This window comes from Euprymna scolopes, chromosome 9 (assembly GCF_053919585.1).
Source record: "Euprymna scolopes isolate OS-2025 chromosome 9, ASM5391958v1, whole genome shotgun sequence".
In the NCBI taxonomy this organism is placed as follows: domain Eukaryota; kingdom Metazoa; phylum Mollusca; class Cephalopoda; order Sepiida; family Sepiolidae; genus Euprymna; species Euprymna scolopes.
Window position 1 is genome coordinate 116,629,532 of NC_136490.1, and position 21,081 is coordinate 116,650,612.

Consider the following 21,081-nt stretch of genomic DNA (forward strand, 5'->3'; position numbering starts at 1 on the left):
AAACTTGGTGAACAAGGCAGAAATAGACTTAAGTTTATTTGTACCAAATATGGTTGGATTGCAGTAAGTATTGTGAATTTTATTAATGATTGGCATTTAGGGATGAGGATACCTATGTTTAGGAAGTGTTTATAAAAACTTTTTGTTGAATAATCTCTGTGCTAGGAGCAAAGTGTTTTCTTAGCCTTTGGGACGGGTTGATGCTGGACTTCACTTAAGTTAATTGGTCCTCGGTCAATGTAGGGGAACCTTTCATACTGAAACAATTACTATTTTTTTTACAATGGTTGCAGTTAGACGAACTTTTGCTGTGAATCTACCAAAAGTTGTGACTGATGGGGTTTTTTAGATCAAATAATAGCGATTACAGGAGGAGAGGGGCATCATTTTTTTAAAACCATCATAGTGTTGTAAAGATAATAGAAATAAAAGAATTTTTAAGAATTTCATAAATGCAATTTTTTTTTTTTTTTTTTTTTTTACAGCTAATGTTAGATCTCGGAAATTGGAACCTCTGCACAGGGAAAAGGAAAACCCAAAAATAAACATGTGCGAATGAGAAACGAGGAGATAAGTCTTGGAGGACGGGGACTCTTTCATAGATACATGGATGCATAAAAGAAATAAAAGAACCAAGTAGACTGTACTGAACCAACTATTATTCATAAACAATCACACTTGCAATTTTATGTTAACTAGCTGTAGGAATTCCAGACTAAGGATATCATACAAACGTAGGTAGTTTAATTTTTTTTTTTTTTTTTTTTTTTTTAATCAAAGCCCGAAAACCACTCGAGGATAAGGATTTTTTTTTAATCAAAGCCTGAAGACCACTCGAGGATAAGGATTAATGAGTGTACAGTAGTCAATGGGAAATGTCGTAGTAATCGTTAGTAGTGGAAATTTGGTAAATTGGATTACTTAAGGTGATGGCTCATCAAGAACTTGTTCACGTTGGTCTTGAAGACGACCATGTTGTAGTCAGTTGGAAAGCAGGAAAACGGAACAGAGTTCCACAGGCATGCAGTTCTAAGAAATAAGCTTTGTTCATAGAATCTACATTTAAGTTTAGGCGCAGATAAAGAGTGGGGGGAATTATTGACAGTGTTTTCAGCTAGACAAGTGTCTTTTGTAAGTCAGACAGGGACCATAGATTGGAGCTCAGATGAGCACTTGCCATGAAAATAACGATAAAACAGAGACATGCTCGAAACGTCTCTTCTGTGAGAAAGAGGTTGCAGGGAAGAGAAAAGGGCATTCCCTACTAGGCTACCAAGTCTATTTTGAACTCTGTCAAGGCAGGATAAGAGCATTCTAGCAGCTCTTGCCCAGATGTGGCAACAGTACTCCAACCTTGAACGTACCTGGCTCTTATATAGGTAGAGAATTGCATCAGCAGGGAGATATCTACTGGATCAATAGAATGATCCCACCATTTTTCCAGGGACCTTGGCAACGGATTTGATGTGTGTGTTCCATTTCAGATAAGGAGTAAACATCAAGTCGAGAAGCTTGTCAAAACATGGAGCCTCCCAAAGACAAGAGCCATTCATTTCAATTGATGCCAGATGAGGATCAGAGCGTTGATGATGTAAAGATAGAAGCTTGGTTTTAGATGTATTAAAAGTAACCAGCCACCTTTTTCTCCATTGTGCATTCCGAGATTCTATTGCGTAAGTGTCATGTGTTTGTTAGAATTGTCAGATTTATTCCCAGCTTCTTTCGAATTTGACTTAGTCTAGTGGTTTTCATCAACTTGCTCTTTTGATACCTCGTTGTAGTACAGCTTTCTATTCCAGTAGTTTTTTTTTTCTCAAGAAGACTTGTGGAGCTCTCTTCTCACTGACTGTTTTCCTTCTACCTATAACCTTATTTTCTTTGGCTATGGTTAATAGACATGACATCTTCTGTTGCATTTTTTGTTCTTTTTTAAGTGATTTCATGCCTTGTCTGGAGCGATTTTTTATAATAAAAATAAATAAAGAATTTTTTTTTTTTTTTTTTTTTTGCAAGTAATAACAATGTTTGGGGTCATTTTAGCCCCTTAAATGGACAAACCAGTTTTCCTAAAAAATATTGCTCAATCACTTTTCTAGGACTCACGGTCACAACTAATCAAGCAATTTTGAAGAAACCAAATTAACAATGACAAAAACAAATCTTTTCTAATTGATAGTGGAGTCTCCCTAGAAAGAAAAAAAAGAAAAGGATTATTCATCAGGGTAAAATTATAGTTTTAGATTTCATTCTTCAGAAAGGATGTTCAGCTACAAGGTTAAAAGTAAAAATATTTTCTTTTCTTGAAAACCAACACCACCATCAACACTAGAACCCCACAAAATTACTCACTATAAAATAAGGATTGGTCATGCCAGGTGATGAAAAAAATAGCTTCCTATTAGTTCACAAAAGCTACCAGATACTGGCTATCCCTATTATAGAGATGGTTATGTATCAGCCGTTTTATTTCAGTAGGAAGTAGGATTTTAGCAGAGGTGTGTACAGTTATGCACGTAGAATTAACACTGAATCACAATACAATTGTGTTGGTGTACCTATTTACTTGCCTTCCATTTGGAATATCAAAGGAAGGGGGGGTGCTAACAGATGCAACACCTCACCTAAGGGTGACCTCGAATTGTACTTTCAAACATACGAGACATCATTCAATTAGATTGTCTCAAATAATTATATATATATATATATATATATATATATATATATACACAGTTTGTTTATTTATACAAACATTATTAGCTACGTATGTGCATAGATGTTTCTGTAGTGATCTCTGGTCAGAGATCCTACGTCATCAGGCTAGCAAATCAAAAGTCATTGAATGTCAAGAATGATTTTCAATCTGCTAGTCTGATAATGTAGGATCTCCGACCAGAGATCACTACAGAAACATGTATGCACATATGCAGCTAATAATGTTTGTATGAATAAACATACTATAAACATGCTCTGTTCATTCATTGAGCACTCTTTAATAAAGACAGAAGTTTGAGAATTGTGGTGATTATGTAGAAAGATAAAATCTGAAGTACAAAAGGTTGCTCGTTTTAATGGTACCATTCCCGACTTCATAGTCCTTCAACTTAAATTGAAACAAACATAGGAGGCTTTACTTTTGGAACTAACTTCGTATATACATATATATGAGTCTTTAATCTGTTAAAAACCGGCAAAAGAATGAGTGCTTTATGTCAAATTGATAGTTGAATATGGTTAAATTTGTGCTCGTTTTTGCATTAATGACCCTTAACTGTGGACCGAATGGATACCATAAAACTGCTGGTCTGTACAAAATTTCTACTAGATCAGCCAATACTTTCCAAGAAAACTTGGAGAATAAATGTGGCATTATGATGACTAATCCCGATTAGTAGTTTCGAAGCGAAATAGACAACAAAGATAAATCAAAAATATACAAAGTTATTTTTTTAAAACACCAATACTATTCAATGTGAAAAGATGAGCGAATAAATTAAAATTGTGGTTTGGCTTATTTGTAGAATAAAAAAAAAAGAGAGGGGGGGGTCATACCTTCCCCAATTGTATCAGTATGAATCATCATTATATTCGGTAAAACACATTAAAATATTATATTTTATTTTTTATATTATGATGTATATTAATAGCTATTTGGTAACGGTATGAGTCAATACTTTTTCCAAAACAATCTGTAAAACAGCAACTTGTGTTCGATTAATCGCATGAAATAATTCGTTTACTATACGTATTTGTTTTGATATTAAATAACCAAGAAGTGTTGATTTGTCATAAACAAAAAATTAAATTAATATTCACTGAATCTCCACATAGAATAGTATGAACAGGTATTTTTTTTAATAAGTATTTATAGACTTTTAGTCATGACGTACGCAGTTCTTGTCAATTGCGAACGGGGGGAAAAAAGACAAATCAAATTCGAACTTTTACTATTTAAATATACAAACAAAAAAAGGCAGTTACTTGTTAGACTATTTTTCATTCAATTAGAATGATCAAGTTTAGACTTTTACGTAACATTTCAGATCACCTTTACTACTTTTGCAACTTTTTTTTTTTTACTTGGAATTTTTTTTTATATACCTCTTCATTTACTTTTATTAAAAAGTTAGGTTAAAAAAAATTAGTTTGGTTCATATAGAGCAGAGGTATCAAAACAACATTACTGAATACGCTTAAATACACGAACAAAAATCAGTTTCCTTTGTTAAATAACTTTTTGGCATAACACTAATAATAAATGTAGTGGTGGCATTGACTGGCGCCACACCAAATAGCCGAGAAGGGTTAAGAAGGATAGAAAGACTGAGGAGAGCAAGCACTAACCAGACCTCCACTGAATGAGTGCAAAATGGACTAGGACCTTGGGGAGACTTATTACCAACCAAATTCCAATAAAGATCAATGGTCGTTGCTAGCGAGAAATCAATGGCAAGCAACTGTTGTGATAATGCAAATTCATTTGAAAAGGTTATCAAAAGAGGTGAAGGGTACTGGAAATCTGAGGAGACTTGTCACCTAGACTCGAGGGAAGTTATTGTACATGAATAATCCTTGGTGAAGCATGCTAACGTTCAATAGTGTCGGAAGTTTCTTAGATACAAGGTGCCTTAAATAAGTTTCAGACTTTTGTTCAGGCATGCTTCAGACTGCTTTTGGACCATCTTGATTGAAATGAGCATCAGTTTTTGAATGGCATAAAAGATTCAAGGAAGGCAAGGAGTTTGTGAGGGATGGCGAGAGGTGTGGAAGGAGTAAGAAAGAACACCAGAGCTGATTGGCCAAATAAAGAATTTCATGGATAAGGACAATCTTGTGTCTATAGAAACAATAAGTGCACAGTTTGATGTCAGTGTGGGAACTGTATATACAATTATTCGCAAGGAACTGAATATGCAGAATGATTTGTGCAAAGTTTGTCTAAAGAGTGCTCAGAGAAGATCAGAAAGAAAGACGTTGTCATGACAGAGAGATAAATTCAGATTTCGCAATTCTTGATGCTCTGATGACCTGCAATGAAAGCTGGATGTACTGTTATCATCCAGAGACCAATTGATAGAGTTCCCAGTGGAAGCATGCTGGCTCTCCCAGACCCAAGAAGGCCAGACAGAAAAAAATCCGCCCAGAAATTTATAATGATCCCTTTTTTAACAGCACGGGTATGATCTACATACACTAGGTTCCAACTGGACAGACAGTCAACAAGGAATATTATGTTGAGGTTCTAAGAGAGTTTAGGAAGAGATTCTGTCGGAAGTGGTTAGCACTTTTCAAATTGAGTCAGTGACATTTCTACCAGGACAATGCACCAGTCAACAACTCCATCCTTATCGACAGCTCATCATCCTCCCTATAGTCCAAACCTTGCTCCCTGTGACTTTTGATAATTCCTTAAGCTCGAAGAAAATCTTGGCTGTCGTTATGAAACAGTTGAGATGAAAGAGTCTGTGACGAGGGTCATTGACATGCTCACACAAAAGGACTTCCATGGAACTTTCCAGAAGTTGTTGGAATGGTACAAGTGCATTGTAGTCGGAGAAGATCACTTCGAAGGGGACTATAGTTTCATATGTGTGTACTATCAATAAAAGTGTCCATACGAACAAAGTCTGGAATTTTATTGAAGGCACCTTGTACATATTTTTTACATTTTTGATAACCATAGTATATTCAATACGCTTTGAACTCCATGTAGCAGATTCCAGTACACATGATATCCATTAAGCTAATTGAAAGTTACTGTTTTCTGATAGTAATTGAACACAATTTTTTAAGTGTTACCCTCCACACCCACTTTTTACGGGATGCTTGAAAAAGTGGTAGCCAATAAGTGAGAGGTCTGGAGAGTATAGCGGATGAAGCAGTTTCGTAGCTCAATTTATTCAATTTTTGTAGAGTCAGTTTAGCAACGTGTGGTCAGGCATGTCATCCCTTAGAGTTTTCTGAATGCAGGCAAAACCATTACGGCAGTGAAGTACTGTCAACAAATAGATGAAATGCATCTGAAACTTCGACAACACCAAGAACTAGTCAACAGAAAAGGTCCTATTCTTCTCCATGGCATGCCCGACCGCACATTGCTAAACTGATCCTGCAGCAATTGAACAAATTGAGCTAGGAAACTGCCTCATCTGCTATACTCTCCAGATCTCTCACCTATTGGCTATCACTTTTTCAAGCATTTCGACAAGTTCATGATCTCTTCTATCTCCTTTCTTCTTCTTTTGAAAAAGACCATTCAGCTTAGTTGTTTTTCTTTCTTTTGAGTTCACTTGTAAGTAACAACAATAATAATAACCGATGCTGGTTGTAGTTTTTGTATGAAATGAATTATTCACAAAAGAGAAAAATAAAAAAAGTATGTACAGTTTTTCACAGGAGAATCAAAAATAAAAAAATAAAATATTGATTCAAGTTTCTCTTTCTGGTAGTTACAATAGTCGATGAACAGGGCCTTAATCAGTTTTTCAATAACCAATTTCTTGCTTTCAATCTGTCAAAGAACGAGTGCTTATCTATGTAGGAGCAGTGGAAAGTTCCCAAGTTCCAAACTCACTGCAAACTCCCTGCAGACTGTTTTTTTCTGCTCTGCACTGACTTAAGTATACAGGGTTGGGGTGGTTCGACACATCCTGGGTGTCCCAAGTAACCAATCATCGTCCAATCCGTCACACTTTGATGTAATTCTCCACAGAACAATGGTTCTCACCGACAATTGTCTCACGCACCGGGGAGCTCGTCCTTGACAACACCTACCCACCCAGTCAAAGCTCTCGTCTAAACATCCACTAGAGATCTCCAAATAATCACTTTTACAGTAATATTGTTTTATATAAATTCGACTTTGTTTTTTCCATTACAGGAAAAATGTATTTCACATCGGTGACTACACCATCTCTCTAACTGATGGGGTCATTCGCTGCTTTCCTGACCCTGTTATAAAAATAAGAAAAGGCTCTAATTTCTCTTTTGCTGGCCCCTTTTTTGGGGCAATTTTCAACCATAGCTCTAATTTAGCTCTCCATAATCCCTCCTCTGGGGTAATCTCTTCTTTCCGTGGCTGGTTGGGTTACAGTTCTTTTTGGCCAAAGGAAATGAAAATTCCCACATCACATTAAGTGACAATCTGTAGTTATATGTAACTATATAATTTGTTGCGTTATCATGAATCAGGCCTGGGTATTTTGTGGTAACAAAATAACTTATGAATGAACATATCAATAGTAAGGAATGAATTCATTCACAAAAAACAAGGATGCTACTCTTTTTTTTGTTTTTTTAAGAACCGCAGAATATCAAAAACATTTAACTTTAGGGGAAGTTATAAGTTAATACTAGCAGGTCGCCCGGCATTGCCCAGTTGTAAAATATGCTTAAATATGATATTTTAATTGATGCAAATTTCATATCAAAAGTAAAATAAATATATATGACTTGAATGCCATCAGTTAGAATCGAAAGCAAAATATGTAGCTCTCCAGCCTTATTCATTATCGTCAGATTTAAGTTTATGCACATATAAAACCTTTAAAAATAATGCTGTTGAAAATATACATGTATATTTGTGCATGCATAGAAATAACATGTTTAGTCAAATTAGATCTGTCAATTACTTTTTCAATTTTGACCCCTTAGCAGCTATTTTTACCAATTAAAATTGATTCAAATTTGTTCCAGAGGTCCAAATCCCTCATATATCAAGTTTCAAGTCTGTACACCATAAATTGATAATTTGATAGACTGTTTCTTATATAAAGTCATATATATATATATATATATATATATATATATATAGTTACTCTTTTAAAATACTTAAACATTAAACGTCTTTTTATGAATATAGTTGGTTCTGCCGAGTGAAAAGAAATCTAAAAGGATGTTCGATTATTCTAAAATCATCAATAAATGAAACGTTTTTGTTTATAGAAACAATGGATATTCTCTGTAAGGGAGTCTAAAAGAGGAGGAGGCAAGAAAAGAGAGGAGGGAGGGTCACTTCTACGTCAACTTCTTGACAAATTATCAACAGGTGAAAGAAAAACAAAAGACATTCGGCACTTTGCAGATTTTGTGAAAGAAAAAATTGTTTGCACAGAAGTTTTGCACCACTTTTATATCCCCTTACGAAGATTAAATTCAAGGATGAAAAGGGAAGAGAGAGGGGATGAAAAGGGAAGAGAGAGGGGGTGAAAAGGGAAGAGAGAGAGGGTGAAAAGGGAAGAGAGAGAGAGAGAGGGTGAAAAGGGAAGAGAGAGAGAGAGAGGGTGAAAAGGGAAGAGAGAGAGAGAGGGTGAAAAGGGAAGAGAGAGAGAGAGGGTGAAAAGGGAAGAGAGAGAGAGGGTGAAAAGGGAACAGAGAGAGAGGGTGAAAAGGGAAGAGAGAGAGAGAGGGTGAAAAGGGAAGAGAGAGAGAGGGTGAAAAGGGAAGAGAGAGGGTGAAAAGGGAAGAGAGAGGGTGAAAAGGGAAGAGAGAGGGTGAAAAGGGAAGAGAGAGGGTGAAAACTTATTCCAATTTTAATCAAAATACATTATTTTAGTTATTTTTTGTTGAATTTCTCACAATTTCAAATTCAAGGCTTAAGCTTAAGGTGTCTTAGAAATAAATTGGAATTCAAGGAATTTTGCTTCATTAGTATCTAATTAATGTCTACGGATCAAAGTCAATGTAAGTCTGAATTTTTAATGGAAGTTTGTGCTTATGTTTTTCCCCTGAAGACCCTTTAAAATATTTCAAAGAAACTGAACTTTGGGAAATAGAACTAAATTAAACTTAATATAGCTCATATTACGACCCCTTACACCTAACAGCTGTGTCCTCAAATTCATAAATATCGCTTAATCAGTTTAACATTGAATCATCGAATCGAAATTATTACTCCCCTTAAAATATTCGGACAAAGTTTAAATGCGGAAATTTTATAGCAAGCCCCACTCTCCCCAATGGTTTACTTCAACTTGCGCAACTGCTATTGCTCAAAGGCAGCATGCATACCGCAGATTTAACCGACATAAGTCCAGTTCAAACAAACAGAAGTATATAGAAGTAACGTTAAGAAAGAAATAGTGACAGCTAAGAGAGAATTTATTGAAACCACTAAAAATGCGTCATCAAAGCGCAAAAATTAGGAAATCATCACTTCTGCAAAATCTACAACAGTGTAGTAAATAATGGGCAATCAACAATTCCCCCACTAACCAACAATCACGAGGTTGTTTGCTCAGCAACCGACAAGGCTAATATGCTTGCCAGCCGGTTTGCCTCAAACTCCACACTGAACCCTTCCAACCACCCCCTGCCTGACTTTCCTTTGCGGACAGACGCCACGCTAGACAATCTAAAAATCACCCTTGCTCAGGTACACACTATCATAAAAAACCTTGACACTTCAAAAGCATGTGGACCTGATCTCATCCCAGCTGTGCTATTAAAAAAGCGCTCAGCCGAAGTAGCTCCAGTTCTCTCCAAACTCTAGAACAAATGCCTTAATGAATCATGCTTTCCAGGCTATTGGAAAACTGTATTCAAGAATTCTGGCGAAAGAACTGACCCATCAAATTATCGCCCCATTAGCCTCCTCCCACTTTTCGCCAAAGTATTTGAGGCCATAATTAACCATGCACTAGTCCGGCACCTTACAGATGCTAAATATACTTCTGACTGACAAACAATATGGATTTAGACAAGTCCATTCCACAGCTGACATCCTAACTGTAATCTCTGAACGTATATACCATTCACTGGACAAAGCGGGGGAGGGCAGAGTGGTAGCTCTAGATATATCTAAGGCTTTTGACAGGGTATGGCATGAGGGTCTCCTCAGGAAAATTAAATCATACAGTATTACTGGTAGAATACTTAACATAATTAAATCCTTCTTAGATAAGAGAAAAATGCAGGTTGTCCTCGACGGTCGTACATCTAAAAAGTGTGATATAAATGCGGGAGTGCCTCAGGGGTCTATCCTTGGACCTCTATTGTTCCTAATATTTATTAATGACCTCTCCGACAAAACTGCCTCTGAGATGGGTATATATACTGATAACACCACGCTCTATAACAGGCATGACAGTAAAACAAATGAACACATAACTTAAGAAATGGCAAAAACACTAGAGGATGGAATGGGGACATAAATGGATGGTCACATTCAATGCTGCCAAGACTAAAGTGGTTTCCTTCAATAATTACAAGAAATCTTCTCCGCCACCAATAGCAATGACCAGTGACTCCCTGTCTGAGAGTACATCTCTCAAACTGCTTGGCCTAACTTTCACAGAAAACATGAGTTGGAACAATTATATTGAAAACATTGCCAGGGCCGCTGCGAAAAAGGTAGACTCTCTCTACCGTGCTAGAAACTACTGACACCTGAAAATATCCTGTACCTCTATAAGGCCACCATTCGCCCATGTATGGAGTATTATTGTCACATTTGGGCTGGTGTATCTGCTGCTAGTCTCTCGCTCCTAGACAAGGTTCAAAAGAGAGTCGTCAATCTGATAGGCCCTGAACTGGCATCTAAGCTTCAGCCTCTGTCCCATTGACGAAACGTTGCATCCCTCTGCCTGTTCTACAAGTATTTTAATGGTGAATGCCCTGACGAACTGCAGACACTTGTGCCCCCATGACGTAGACACCCTCAACAAACCCGACAGGCAGCTAAATCCCACCCCACACACAGTAGAGATCCCTAGATGTAAAAGATCTTTCTACTCCAGTAGTTATTTCCCCAGAACGCTAGACTCTGGAATTCCATTCCAGGTCCCTGCTTCCCTAACTGTATTGACATGCAGAAGTTCAAGTGTAACGTGAACCGACATCTTGCTGCCCAAATCCCAACATAGTACCCCAGTAGTTGCTGCCCCTGATAGTAGCCCCCTACACCAAAGTGGCAATGTGCCTTGTTTGAGGTGAAAATGTAATTAAAAAAAAAATCTCAAGAAAAAAAAAAAAAAAAAAAAAAATTAATTTATAGAACGATTTTTATTTATTTATTTATTTATTTATTTCACCTGACTGTACATAGTCGGCGAATAATCTTTACTTTTATTTTGTTCCTTTTTAGGTAGGAACTTTCGAGGAATCTATCTATATCTATAAAAGTGTGTGTGTGTGTGTGTGTGTGTGTGTGCACATTTCCCTACGCAATAACTCTGTCAATTTAAAGTCTACAGACTCGAAATTTGATATACAGGGTACTGAGATTTGGGAAGATCTTTCTGATCGGTTTTCGGCCAGAAATTTGGCTGTTAAGGGGGTCAAAGTTCAACGATTTGATCTTTGAGAACTCTACCAAACTCGTCCGACAATTTGGGCTCTAAACACTTGAAATTTTAGATATAGGTTCCTTGGACATGGATCTAACTTAATAACTTTATTTGAGCCCAAAACAATAAATATTAAGGTGTCATAATAGGGGTTAAAAAATTTAAAAAAAATGACCGCTTTTTTTTTTTTTTTTTTTTTTTTTGCGCAAACATGCACCTCCAAACACCCGGGCAACGCCTGGCTGAAATGCTAGTTATTAACAAAAGATTAAAATGACTACATTATTTACAAGGAAATCAAAATGCACATTGGTGGGATTAATTTCGTAATTATTTTTTAATGGGAGTTTGGAAAAGTTCGTTTTAAAATAATTCATTAATAAATAATAAAAATACCGCGTAACAAGGCACGATTTGTATTTTTAAAATGAAGATTACATTTGTAAAAATGACAGATTTAGTGAAGTTTATATAGCTTAAAATTTTTTTTTTTTTTAATCAAAAAGGAGTGCTCCCTTTTTTTTCACATTAACACGGGTTGTGTCACCAGCTCGAGAGTTTAGCCACCACCCTAAACAGGTATAAAACAAACATGTTTTATTCCTGACCATTGGGTTTCAGCTTGAGTTTAGTTTACTCTGCTCAGGAAGCCATCTTCACAAGCATTACCCCCCCCCCTGCTTTCTGAACGAGGATGGGGAGTCACAGAGGCTCTCAGAATACCGATGGATCCGATTCAAACATTTTTTTTTTTTTTTACTGGTCCTGATCGTCCTTGGCCTATCCCCCCCCCCCACATTAAAGCTCAACCATGTGTCACATCCGACTCCCGCGGGGGAGGTTGATAACCGTTATTTCTGGTGTGAGCGCATAAAGGCGACAAGCAATGAACCTATCTTTCATCCACGAAAGGAGGAGACAAAGCTTGGGAGAACAGCCTCTCGTACAAGAAGAGAGCATTTTTACGATAGCCGAGAAATGCGGGGTTCTGTGCTGTTATTCTTGTACAAGAAGGAAGATTGATAACAAAACATGTTTTGAATTAAAAAAACGAAAAAAAAAACAAAGGAAAAATGTGATCTTTATTCATAGTTTTTTTTTTCTTTTTAATGTCAACGCTTCGATTGTTAATTCATAGTTCATTTAAAAAATAAAAATAAGAAATAAATTAACCTAAGAATTATTCGCCATGAAGAATAAGGCTAGAAGAAAAATGAGGAGATCTAAAGCATCATCATCATCATCATCGTCATGAACAAGAAAGAAGCGTAGTGAGTCCAACGCCTTCTCGAAATTTAGGTCACCCAACAACACTTGTATAACAATATAAATCGACAAACTCGATTATTACTCTCCTCATCCTTCTCCTTACCTCCTTCCTCGTGGCCCGAAACACGACCTTCCAACAACTCACCTTATCTCAGGGATTTTTTTTTAAAGCTTGAAACACTCACAATATTAAATCAAAGATATGATATTAATATCTCTCGCACTTGTTTAATTCGAAGGTCCCGTAAAAAGAAATCTGGAAAAATCACATCGACTGACTTGCACACGTCGAAAAGGACAAAGCCAGCAGATTCTTTGTTTACGCAAAGAAAAAGATCATACACAGATCATACAACAGAACGTTTAATAAAACATTAAATTCGACATAAACGATTCTTAAGAATTTTTTCACTTTCTCCCCCCACCCCACCCCGTTTGTTGGCTTCTCTGCAAAATCCCCGGGAATCTTAACGTTCCTTTTTAAAGTAGTTTTATTATTATTTTTTAAAAATCATATTTCGGTCAGGGTCCAACATGAGAATAGTGACGCAGTCGAAAATATGTTTTCTTTATAATAAAAAAAATCTATACATTAATATTATTAGTACTTATGCACTTATGTTACCGTGCTGAAATAATAAAATAAAGATGTAAAACTTGTATTTAATTTAAAAATACTATTTTTAAAAAATAGCATGGTAACATAAATGCATAAGCATCATATCATTTATTGAAAAAAACATAATACCCTAGCCAGCAAACACGAAATTACTTTTCAAATAGCAGTTTAAATGCTTAAAAATAGCCTGCGGGCCTTGGTTTTCATTAATAGCTGTAGTAGCCTGGCGTTGTCCGGGTGGATGTTTCAGAGAAAAAAATATTGAAAATGTAGTAATTTTTTTTTTTTTTTTTTTTTTTTTTTTACATAGGCATCACCACATTATCAAGGCCCAGAGGCCCCTCAAGGATAAGGGTTAAAGAGTGTACAGTAGAAATTGGTTCACGATTTGTATTCATTTTTAAACAGAATTTTTTGAAAAATGTTTTAGCTTTCTACCCTAATAAATATTCGAGCGACCGAGCGTGTAGTTTTGAGATCTCATTTGATATTTTTTTATTAGAAAGACTGGGAAAAGATGGTCGTAAAAATGACTGTGTTTACGTTGAAGCCTTTGACATTCGAAAGTGATTTTAAATTGGTGGAGAAAAAATCAGATTAGATTTAAAGTTTATGTTGTTAAGCCCCCCCCCCCTGAATCGCGCCTCTGTTCTGTCTAACATGTAAATTCCTTAGCATTCACTTCTATAAGAAAAATAAAATAAACATTTAATTTTTAATGTTTTTAATACATTTAGATTCATTTCTTTGAATGATCAAAGAAAGCATTTAAATTGAACTAGTTTATTATTATCATTATTACTATTTCAACGTCAAACGAGGGTTTAAAAAAGAAAATACCGCTTATGCATTTTTGGTAACGTGATTTTTTTTTTTTTTTTTTTTTTCACGTTAAATTCATGTTTCACGATATCTTTAACACCCACCCCTCTCCATATTAAGAATGGCTTTCAAAATAACGTTACTATTTGAACACGGTACCAAAAATACACAAATATCAAAAAAATAATTAAGAAATAAATATAAACATGAAAATTAAGGAATTTCACGATTATATTTTCAGACTTGACACATTTTTTTTTTCAACAGCACTAAAAATTATATACATAAATAGGTTCAATTTTAGTATAGTAACGGTTGGAATATCTCATGTTTATTTTTTAAAACTCCAATTAAGAACATTAAGACAATATTCTGAATCAAATTCTGGTTAACATTGAACATGTTAAGCATAAAAAAAAATTAAAAAAAAAAAAAATCAATATTTTTAATCACTAACACTTACGTTTTTATTGTAAAAAAAAAAAAAACATTTTGATGTTTATTAATAAAGACGAAAAAAATGTGCATTTTATTTATTTATTTATTTTTAAAAAGACAGGTTTCACCGGAATTTAACAGCAAATACGAAGAGGTAAAAATGTCAAAATTGATAAGCGACGAAAAATATTTTAAAAGTCTTATCAGTACTTTTTATTTCAAAACGAGAAAATAAATACAATTTGAAACCAAACATCAATTTTAATCAGCAATTTGAGTAAAATAGGATATACTATAATTAAAGTAATAAATTATTGTTTTGTTAAGATATTTTGTCCGAAAATTAAAAAGATTTTTTTGTTTTCAATCAGATAAAATAAACGTTGCAATATAAGAGCAGACATCTTTTTATGAGAATAGTGTAAAAAGTGACATTTAACAAGAATCCAAGCGCGGGAAACAAGAATATTGGGTTCGACTTCGTTATTGTGTCGAAATTCAATAAATTGAAATATTGAATTTCAACTGAAACCAATGGTATCTACTGAATTGTCATGCTGCAGTAATGAACATATCCAAAAATTACGAAAAACGGTAAGATAAAAAATTAATTATTAACGAAAACCGTTTTCGAAGACAATCAGTGAAAATTAAGTTTTACTAAACTGGCCAAAGATTTTCAGTTTTTATAAAATATTTGCCTCCATTTTGTTATAATTAGAACTCCGTGTATGTATGTGTGTGTGTAAAACTCAATTTTCGCCAATTGTCTTCGAAAACTATTTTCATTAATAATTTTCTACCTTATCGTTTTTCGTAATTTTTGGATATGTTCATTATTATGGCATGACAATTCAGTAGATACCATTGATTACACTTGAAATTCAATATTTTAATTTTCTAATTTCGCTACAATAACGAAGAAGCGAATAATGAAAAAAAAAAAAAAAAAACATTATTTTCGCAAAATATTAAAATTTCTCAATCTGTATAAATAAAAATATGACCACGTCCTGTTAGTTGTATTTACTGTTTCTGAGAAACAGTAAATACAACTAACAGGACGTGGTGACTGGTAGTCATAATTTTATAAACAGTGTTTCTTTCTCACCTCCAAGTGACTTACATATATTTTATATACCGTGAAATGAAAAATGCGATAAGATAGACTAAAATGAAGCTTTAATAATCAAATCTGAAAAATAATGTAATTAAATCCACCATGATGCGTTTCGATTTCTTCGTAAACAAGTCTAGAATTTTCATCGTAGTTTGCTCATAGTTGAAAAAGGGAAAAATGAATGACTTCGTCACACTTATAAATTTAAAAAGGAATTTGTAAGCATTTAAACTGTCAAACAGAAAATCATTTACTGCATTAAAAATAAAACATTGGTATTTATACACATGTTCCTGTGCTGAAATAATAACGTTATTATTTTTATTTATCTATCATGGGGAGGGAGGGTGTTTTGTAATTATTGTACTTTTTCACCTAACAATTTGATAATAAAAAAAAAAAAGATATAGTAAAACTTCAATTTAACTTGAAAATACTATTTCAAAAAAATAACACGGTAACATAAGTGCATAAAGACCAAAATATTTAGCAATTTCCAATGTATAAAAAAGATTAAAAGATGCAAAATTAATATTATTTTTATAATAATTTTGTTTAGTTAATAATTTAATGATTAAACAATAATTTAATAATTAAAATTTCAAAATTCTAGTAAAAGAACAGAAAATTTTTTTAAAATAATTTATTTATAATTTTTAATTTATAAAGATCACAATAGTGGAAGAATGCGAAAAAAATCTAGGCAATAAATGTATTTTTTTTAATGTTGTTTTCATTATATATTACTACATAAGATATCATTTCTATGAAAAAAAAATCCGTTGTTATTATGTATCGAAAATTGAGAAAAGCAGTTTTCAATCAGTATATCGTTATTAAATCAACACAACATCAGGTAAAATTCGGTGGTCAAAATGGGAGGGAACAGAACAAAATGTGCTGTTTCGGCTTGATTATTTACATAATGTTGACACTTTTCAAGCGTGCTTTTCTCAATTTTAGATGCATAATACTAACTTGATTTTTAATGAAAATGGTTTCTCATTTAGTAATTATATAACGAATGCAACAACATAAAAAACTATTTTTAATACCTAAACAATCCCTCACGTTCTTCAATGGCCGCGATCTTTATAAATTGTCAAAAATGGAAGTAAATGCGCCAGGATAACGCCGGGTATATATATATATATATATATATATATATATATATATATATATATATATATATATATACCTAGTTAGTTAACAACTAATAACAATAATAATAATTATTATTATTATTATTAAATAAATAAATAATAGCCATCTAGATGAAAACTAGAGTTAAAAATAACTGAGAGGGGGGGGGGGCAAACAATTACAAAAACATATTCCAGGAATTTAAGAAATATTTAATTTACTAAACTTAAATGCAATCCTCTTTATTGATAGAATTACAAGTTTCTTTCTATTCTTAATAAATAATGGCAGAACACGTCGCTTCTTGGAGAGTTTATTAGGTCATTACTAAAAAAGAAAAGCTATTAGTCGTACTACAACAAGAAACACTATTGCTTGACGGAAGTGGGACTACACTGTTCAATAACGGATAGGACAGAAAATCGGGGATCAGTTTCAAATTACATATTTAAGCTGATCGGATCCCCCACTTTTAGACCATCGTACACAATCGCCAACAATTTAATAGGTCAAACAAACACTAAAGCTAAAAAAAATAAATATAAATAAAATAATAAACCGGCAACTATATTAAGTTTAGTATTTTAATGTTTACAATTACTTCTATTCGAAAAAAAAAAGTTTAAAAGAAAAAGTAATGACCGTTTAAAACATGTTTGTTTACATTTTAAGTTTAGATATATCATCTAATCATATAAAAGAAAATGGATTTCTAAATGAGTTTCCAGCTATGTGCGGGGTGGCTGGGTGTGCATCCGACTAAAATTCAGAAACTCCACAAGATACAATTACAAATCATGTACTGGTTTATACTCAAAATAAATCTTAGTAATTATGCAGAATACGGACAGTGCATTTTTTTTTCTTTTTCATTTTTTTTTAAGATAGGATTTTCAAGTTAAATTAAATTTTTCCCAGCATTTTTTGTTTATCAAATGGTTAGGTGAAAGTACAGAACAGTTAGATAACGCCCTCCTCTACCCATGTTAAGAATGGGTCTCTAAATAATAACATTATTTCAGCACGGTCTATATTCTGCATAAGTACATAAATCTTCATATAAATTCTGTTGGAGGGGGGGGCAACCAAGAGACTACCCAAGAGAGCAGAAAAGCAATTTCTTTCAAATTTACGGATAACTGTTCCAAAAACGAGACTGAAACTAGGTCAATCAGTCAGCTGCTGATTTTCTTTCTATGATTGAACTAGTTGCCAAATAGAAGTATTATGAGTACTTCAGCAGTTTACCGTTCCGAAACTAATTTAGAAATCCATTTTTAACTTGGGGGAAATGGGCAGGGGATTATTAACTCCTACGTTGCGTGGTGGGGACTTTCTTAAAATGAAAACAATTAACGTGCTTGTGGATGTTAAAGTGCATTAGTGGCCTACCCCCTCCTTTATTCAACCTTTCAAATAGTACTAATAATAAACAATAATAAGAAAATTTTGGGTTTTTTTTTTTATTTATATATATATAAGGAAATTAGATTAGTGGAAGTGGGGTCGGTTTTTATATACTGTAAATATAGAAACTAGTCCCTGATTTTATACCCACTAAAAGTGGTCACAAAATTGGGGGTCAGTTTGTATACTTGTTACCAGGCCAAACAGACTACCAAGTTTGTGGCCATTAAAAAAAAAAATGTGTACTGCTACTACACACGCGCCATGGTTTACTAGGTCACGAGTGGAGGACACAACTTGCAATACATTTTATTTTCAAATAGTGTGTGTGTATATATATATATATATATATATATATATATATATATATATATATATATATATATATATATATATATACTTGGTTATTGGTGGCCTACTAAACTATGTTTTGTAGGTAGCTCTTAATTTAGTGCGTTATGTAGAAAAAAAAACAAACAAATACAAGGTTTCCGGGGAAAATTATTTTGGCATGCGTGTAGATTACAGTAAATAGACTTTTATGGCTGTATTTTATTTTATTATTTTGTCATTCATTTTTTAAATTGAATCCCTTTTAACATCCAAGTAAGATTATTTAAAGATAGAGAGGAACGAAAACAATGGAATATGTTGTTTGTTCATACAAAGAAGAAAAATTAAACAAAAGCATGTTACGTACGAGTGGATTATTTCTAACTTCAACAACCACACAATGCGATCTATCTTCTAATATTTTCTGATTGGGTATTTTCTTACCAGAAATACTCTATTAAGTAAAATAATATAGATTTCAAAATTATATAACTTTATGAAATAAAGTAGTACACTTTTGCAACAAATTTGTTATTTATGTTACAATGGATCGAACGTATTCATTTTACGAATATACTAAACAATTGAACTAAAAGGGGCGACTAGAACCTTAAAAAGATCTCTCGGCTGGAATGTATGAGAATAGCGAATGAATGTTTGGCATCTGGTAAGATGAATGATCTCCAGTTTGAACAAAATATGATAATTAAAAAAAAAAAAGACAGAATCCATTCAGATATAATGGTTAAATATATATATATTACGACCCAACCGAGCGTAGTATAAACACTCCCAATGTTCCAGGTTAAGAACGGCATTTGGAATTTAAAAAAAACAACCTCGAAAGCCGTTCTTAACATGGGGAAGTTGAGGGTGTTTATACTACGCTGGGTTGTAAAAAAAAAAAAAATAATAAAAATAATGTGTATTTATACAGAATACGGACCGTGCTGAAATAACAACGCTATAAACCTATTCTTAACATGAAAGAGGAGGTACTTTTTGTAACTACTCTGTACTTTCATCTAAAAATTTAATAAACAAAATATACTGTAAAAATTAATTTAAGTTTAAAATCCTATTTAAAAAAAACTAGCACGATCCATAATTTTGCATAAGTACAAAAAAATGGATCTATGGGCATTTCTGCGCTCTATCTGAAGAAACATTTAAGAATTCGATCTTAATTGGACATGATATCTATTAAATTTAAAGCAGACGATGTTCAAAGAGGATAATAAATATATTTAGACGAAATTTTAAAACAAATCTATGAGCTATGGACATTTGCAACAACGCATGCATCTGTGTGTGTGTGTGTGTGTTTTAAGAGAGAAAAATAGCTATTGTGTTATTGTTTTGTTTCGAATTTAAAAAAATAAAAAAAGCAAAGCAGTGGAATTTAAAGTGTATATGTATTTATATACTTACTTCCGAAACTAAGTAATCCACACAGTAGTAAAGATTTGACGATGATGATGATAAACATGTTGTGAAATTCATTGAAAGCGTTTAACTATGATGATGATGACCTGGTTCCGTGATGGCGTCAGAGTGGTGGCAACATTGACATGTGTCATCATCCCTCCGTCCTTGTTTTTTCAAATCATTTAACAAAAAAAACAAAAAAAAAAAAGGAAGAGATCCGTCGAATTTTCCTTCCCTTTTCGTTTTCCTTCTTCGTCTCTCATTCGATGCTAAAACGCGACTAGAGGAGTTTTAAAGAAAAAGAAAGAAAAAGGACGATCCGGTGTGGTGGTACCCTCCTGACTCCACGCTGAAGTAGAACTCGCCACTCCAGGGGGGAGGGGGAACAAAACAAAACAAAAAGAAGGAAAAAAAAAAAAAACTACTACCGCCTTTAACTTGTTATTGTTATTAGTGCTATACGATCTCCGTACTGTTATTATTAGAATCCGTCTATATTCGTATATTTTTTCCCTTTTGAAAAATAAAAAAAAACCTACGACTCTTTCAAGTCGCGAAAGGAAACAATGATAATTTTTTTCTGCAACCAGAGTAGAACCTGCTGCTGCTGATGCTTTCAGTGGAAGCTGCTGCTGCTGCTGTTGTTGTTTCTTTCAACATTTTAGATTATTGTTGTTATTATTATTATTATTATTATTATTATTATTATTATTATTACTAGCGGGACCTGTGGAAATTCCACAGGGGGACTCATTCATATGTAATATATTGATGTTGGCATTCTGTAGATGTTCAGTGTAAATGGAGACGCTCTGATATTATTGTAGCTTTTTTTGTTAAAACTGCACAATTATTTATCTAAGCTAGCACGAACACCCGGTAAAGCCCGGTCGTAAAGTATGCTTAAATATGATACTTTAATTCTTGCAGATTTCGTATGTTATAAAGTTGAGATTTAAAAAATAAAAATAAAAAATATATCCATATGACTTGGGTGTGTGTGTATATATATATATATATATATATATATATATATATATATATATATATATATATATATATATATATATATATATATATAACTTGAGTCTCTTCAGCTAGAATCGAAACCGAAACAAAAATTTATGAAGAATTCTTGATAAAATTATTTATATATAAAAAAAAAAAATAGATCTAGTGCCATCAGTTATAAACCGAAACCCAAACTTATGAAAATTATT

General features: G+C 33.4%; 1 protein-coding gene across 1 annotated transcript in view; it reads right to left on the minus strand.

Moving 5' to 3' along the window:
- Window positions 1-20,489, minus strand: part of LOC145284815 (activin receptor type-2B-like) — a 210,220-nt gene extending 189,731 nt beyond the window's left edge. The window contains exon 1 of the mRNA XM_080133778.1: window positions 19,865-20,489. Within this exon, the coding sequence (XP_079989904.1) occupies window positions 19,865-19,922 (58 nt within the window). The 5' untranslated portion in view covers window positions 19,923-20,489. The remainder of the gene's footprint in view (window positions 1-19,864) is intronic.
- Between the last annotated feature and the right edge of the window lie 592 nt (window positions 20,490-21,081).